The 3,865-nt window shown below is 48.5% G+C and overlaps 2 protein-coding genes and 1 non-coding gene across 3 annotated transcripts in view; 1 reads left to right on the top strand and 2 right to left on the bottom strand.

The window, feature by feature from the left end:
* Nucleotides 1–695: 695 nt before the first annotated feature.
* Nucleotides 696–777, top strand: Pmar_PMAR016984. The gene has a single exon. It is a non-coding gene; the product is annotated as a tRNA-Ser (tRNA).
* Nucleotides 778–1,316: 539 nt separating this feature from the next.
* Pmar_PMAR016985 (cell differentiation ATP-binding protein, putative) lies at nucleotides 1,317–3,136 on the bottom strand (the record flags this gene model as incomplete). Its single annotated transcript, XM_002785615.1, has 9 exons — nucleotides 1,317–1,390; nucleotides 1,445–1,496; nucleotides 1,567–1,617; nucleotides 1,771–1,857; nucleotides 1,947–2,042; nucleotides 2,132–2,256; nucleotides 2,464–2,605; nucleotides 2,665–2,771; nucleotides 3,016–3,136. 9 exons carry the CDS (start codon nucleotides 3,134–3,136, stop codon nucleotides 1,317–1,319), a joined length of 855 nt encoding a protein of 284 aa, XP_002785661.1.
* Nucleotides 3,137–3,281: 145 nt separating this feature from the next.
* Nucleotides 3,282–3,865, bottom strand: part of Pmar_PMAR016986 (Ran-specific GTPase-activating protein, putative) — a gene marked incomplete at both ends in the record, with an annotated part of 880 nt that continues 296 nt past the window's right edge. The window contains 4 exons of the mRNA XM_002785616.1: nucleotides 3,282–3,389; nucleotides 3,441–3,564; nucleotides 3,612–3,709; nucleotides 3,759–3,846. Of these exons, the coding sequence (XP_002785662.1) occupies nucleotides 3,282–3,389; nucleotides 3,441–3,564; nucleotides 3,612–3,709; nucleotides 3,759–3,846 (418 nt within the window). The remainder of the gene's footprint in view (nucleotides 3,390–3,440; nucleotides 3,565–3,611; nucleotides 3,710–3,758; nucleotides 3,847–3,865) is intronic.

The following is a 3,865-nucleotide window of genomic DNA, read 5'->3' on the forward strand; positions in this document are numbered from 1 at the left end:
TTGGATGCGATCTATGAAATCGAGTCATCGTGAACTCGAGAACGCCGTGTTTGTGGGGAGCGGCAGGGTAGAGGGGTCGAACACTTCCGCTGTGATCATCCATTTCCATGGCGGCGTAGCTCCTCCCATTACAAAAATATCGATACCATGTTGGGGAATCATTCACAAGTAGTCAGGACCAGTCCTGTACAGTGATAGGCAGCGGTTCGCAGACATACAATAATGACCTATTCAAGAACGGGTAGGACGCAATTTGGTCTACGTGTATGAAGCACAGATGAACGAGTGCCATGGTAGCCATTCTCTACGTTTCTAAGCAGTGATGCTCAGTCGTGTGCCTAGTATCAATGGACTCGATACATGCAGGGCAGAGGATAACCATTATCCTTGGGCCGCACCCTACCAACGATAACGAGAACTGCTCATCAGGGCGGTAACCAATGCAACTCTTGCAAGACTCTATTTGCAGGCAAACCTGGCTCAGTAAGATCGAACAAAACTTCTTTTGTCAGAAGGACAGTCCCTCGACAGAACAGTCCTGTCAGAACTTCGTTGCAAGGTGAACTTCGGCAGAAACGATCAGACACTGCAGGCAATCGGAATTGCATTTAAAATCGCACACATTTCCGAGACAAATCCGAGGTTGCGGCGGTATCGCGCAGGCAGACTCTTAGAGGCACAGTAAACTATAGCATGACAGCGTGTCCGAGTGGTTAAGGAGGTGGACTAGAAATCCACTGGGCTCTGTCCGCGCAGGTTCGAATCCTGCCGCTGTCGTTTATCGACACCCAATCAACTGCTTGGGGTGAGCCTTCGTGCGAGATCGTAGTCAGAGTTATATATTCCGATAAACTCTGTTTCTCGGTGTACGAGCAGCGACGCCGTAGACATGCCAATCAACGACTCGAGACTAGGCAAATAACGAATTTGCGATACAAACTCTCCAAAAAACTACTCAACAGCAGAGCCGCCGAGGCCCCCTAGACCTCCTCGGCTCTATGCAGCTTGTTAGCCGTGTCATGATGCCTGCCTGGACCACCGTACAACTCGGTACACAGTGATCGACCAGACGTCGTCCGAGAATATCAAGGGCAAATGATAACCGAGAAAATGTACCATCATCGAACGGCATGTCCCGATTGACAATTAGCAGGTACTGATTGACAATTAGCAGGTACTCGAGGGAATTCACGACTTCGCCGCGTCGCAGTACCGCGACCCCCACTTTCATTTGGGGCCATTCAACCAAACACAAAATAGTCATCAAACTTGACCAATGTGATTAAACCAACGAACATGATTGACCTCCCCTGACTCTAATTCAATTCATCATCTTCATCGGCTTCTCCAACTCCTTGTTCAGCCCGATTGTGCTCGTCGCCGAAATTACCTGCAGAATGCGTAGAATGCGAACCTTTTCATCGGATAACAGCGAGTCAATTACGCTCCAGACTATCAAGAGCTCCATCCGAAATCATATCATTCTCATACAGTACCTGAGATAGAGAATTGAAAGTAATGATTTCGAGGCGCGCGAAGCACTCTGGCAAGACTAAGGGTAGTCACATCCTCGCCGTCTATGCAACGTAGACCTTCAAATCCAACAAGATGATATACCTGACGGACGGTATGACCTTTTACATCAAACCAACTGAGCTAGCCAGAAAACAGTCTACAGTGCATAGTCGAAGTCTCATTATTAGGAGTCACAAATTTCCAGGCAAACTCAACCACCCTTCATGTGCAAAATCAGCTCGTAGTGTTTCTTACGGCGATTCCCTTGACGAACAAGACGGTTGTAGGCAGTACTCTTATCCTGAGCCTCTCCACGAAGAACGGCGCCTTCTGGGCATCCAACTACACAAGAACAGCTACTTTCACTCCACAACTCTCAACAGGCCCCAACATGGCCGTGAGCTCCAACCAGCGCGTAACAGAACCCTTACCCGAACCATTTTGATATCGAGTAGCAAAGGCGCCAACAGGCTGAGATGCTTGTCGATAACTTTGCATTTCCTGAAACTGCGATGATAGAAGTGAACCTAAGGGCATTCCACTGTGGATCAACTCTCAATAATCACAGCAGTTCAACGTGAGTCTATCCTCATGCTGACGTCCCTTCTAGCACTACAATCGCCTTATCGCTCTTCGTCACCGCATCCAAGAACTCAGACTCTACGATTTCACTCAGCTCCCCATGACCCTTCGCACGATTTTCTGCAGCGGCCTTATGCTCAGCTTTCAACTTAGCGAGTCCTGTCAACACCATACGCGAGCGACAACAGTCTTGCACCCGCTAGCGTACTTCCCTCTAAACAAGATGCTGAAGTCGCACGAGAATGTTCTAGTCGAGCAGATCAGGAAGAATACGACACCACGATTCGAACTCACAGCCTATGGGTCTATCGACTGTCACTCTAACGACTCAGCCAAAGGAACCCTGAGTATAAAATGAATCCTCACGTTGGGCTCGAATAGCCTCAAGGTCGAAGTCCGCATCCCCCGCTTTCCGGTCTTCTCTATCCGAGTCACCCCCTTCCTCCGAAGACTCATCCTCATCTTTCCTCTTTTTGCTCGGCAGTGCAACTTGAGGCGGAAGGGAGTACTGAGGTCAGCACCGAGTGGCTTCCACGCAGGTTCGATCCCACCAACCTGCATTATTACCTTCATTTCATGCCCTGCCGCAACTGATGACGCCTTTAACTTGTCATTGATTACTTGTTGCATGACCATATCAGTAAAGTAACCAGCCATAGCTTGGGATGCTTTCCCTGACAATGTCCCTCGTGCTAACACTCTATGACGAATAACATCTACTCTACACAACTTTCGACAGCAACACTTGAGTCGAAAGCGAGCCATTCAAAGATCAAGACAGGTCTACTAGTAATAGAGACAATGGGACGTAATCGTAAATGATGAATGTAAGTCTGTATAGTCAGAAACAATGCTTTTATCGTCAGAAACGTATGACAATTCAGCGAGGCCCACAAGTACTCGAAATCGAAGACTTACCGGTATCTTGGGTAACTCTATTACCGGTCGCCTTCTTTTGCGGCTTCACCGGTCTGCGCTCATTTTCCAAGTCGTTCCAGGGCTTCCTCGTCTCATCCCAAAAATGCTGATCGCCTGTCATTGTGCAAGTGAAGCCACTAACAGCCTACTCCACAGTCATGACCAACCCAAGCCGGAGGGAAGGCATCAAGTGTTTGTTATTTTATCAATAGAAACGTCATACAATTGCACCAAACAAGGAGCTATAGCCGACGGACACCATAACTTCACTCTTCCTTCTTCTTCTCATCTTCCTCCTCCTTCTCTTCCTTCTCGGCAGCCTCGTTTTTCTTAGTTTTCTCCCCAGAGATGATTTTGGCATTCTCCTGTTTTGCCTGTAACCGAGCAAATGACCACCCGTGCTGATCCTACAACGCTGAACATACCTCATTGAAAGCCTTCTCGAAAGCCTGGGCGAGCTCAGGGTTGCCGAACTTCAGAGCGAACTGCTCCGTACGTTGTTCACCTTCAGCATAGTCACTGGCCATCCACACCCAGCACTTCTGAGACCTAGAGCGGACACAAGTCCTGTTGTGTTATACACACTACTATCTTACCCAGCGTTGGGTTTGAGGCTGCAGTAAGGGCCATTCTCGACAACGTAATGATTAGCAATGATCTTCAGAGTCTTTTCCTGGCGCATCAGAGCACGTACCTACATCATCGAAATGACAGAACTCAAGGCCTGTCTTCCGATTGCGTACTCTGCCGCTCTTCTTCTCCTTCAAAAGTCGCATCTCCCCTGTGCCGCGTTCCTTCCATTCCCCAGAGCCCTCATCCTTTGATATCCACCTAAAGAAACGATGTTGAT

Source organism: Perkinsus marinus (assembly GCF_000006405.1).
Source record: "Perkinsus marinus ATCC 50983 genomic scaffold scf_1104296932254, whole genome shotgun sequence".
Lineage (NCBI taxonomy): Eukaryota > Perkinsozoa > Perkinsida > Perkinsidae > Perkinsus > Perkinsus marinus.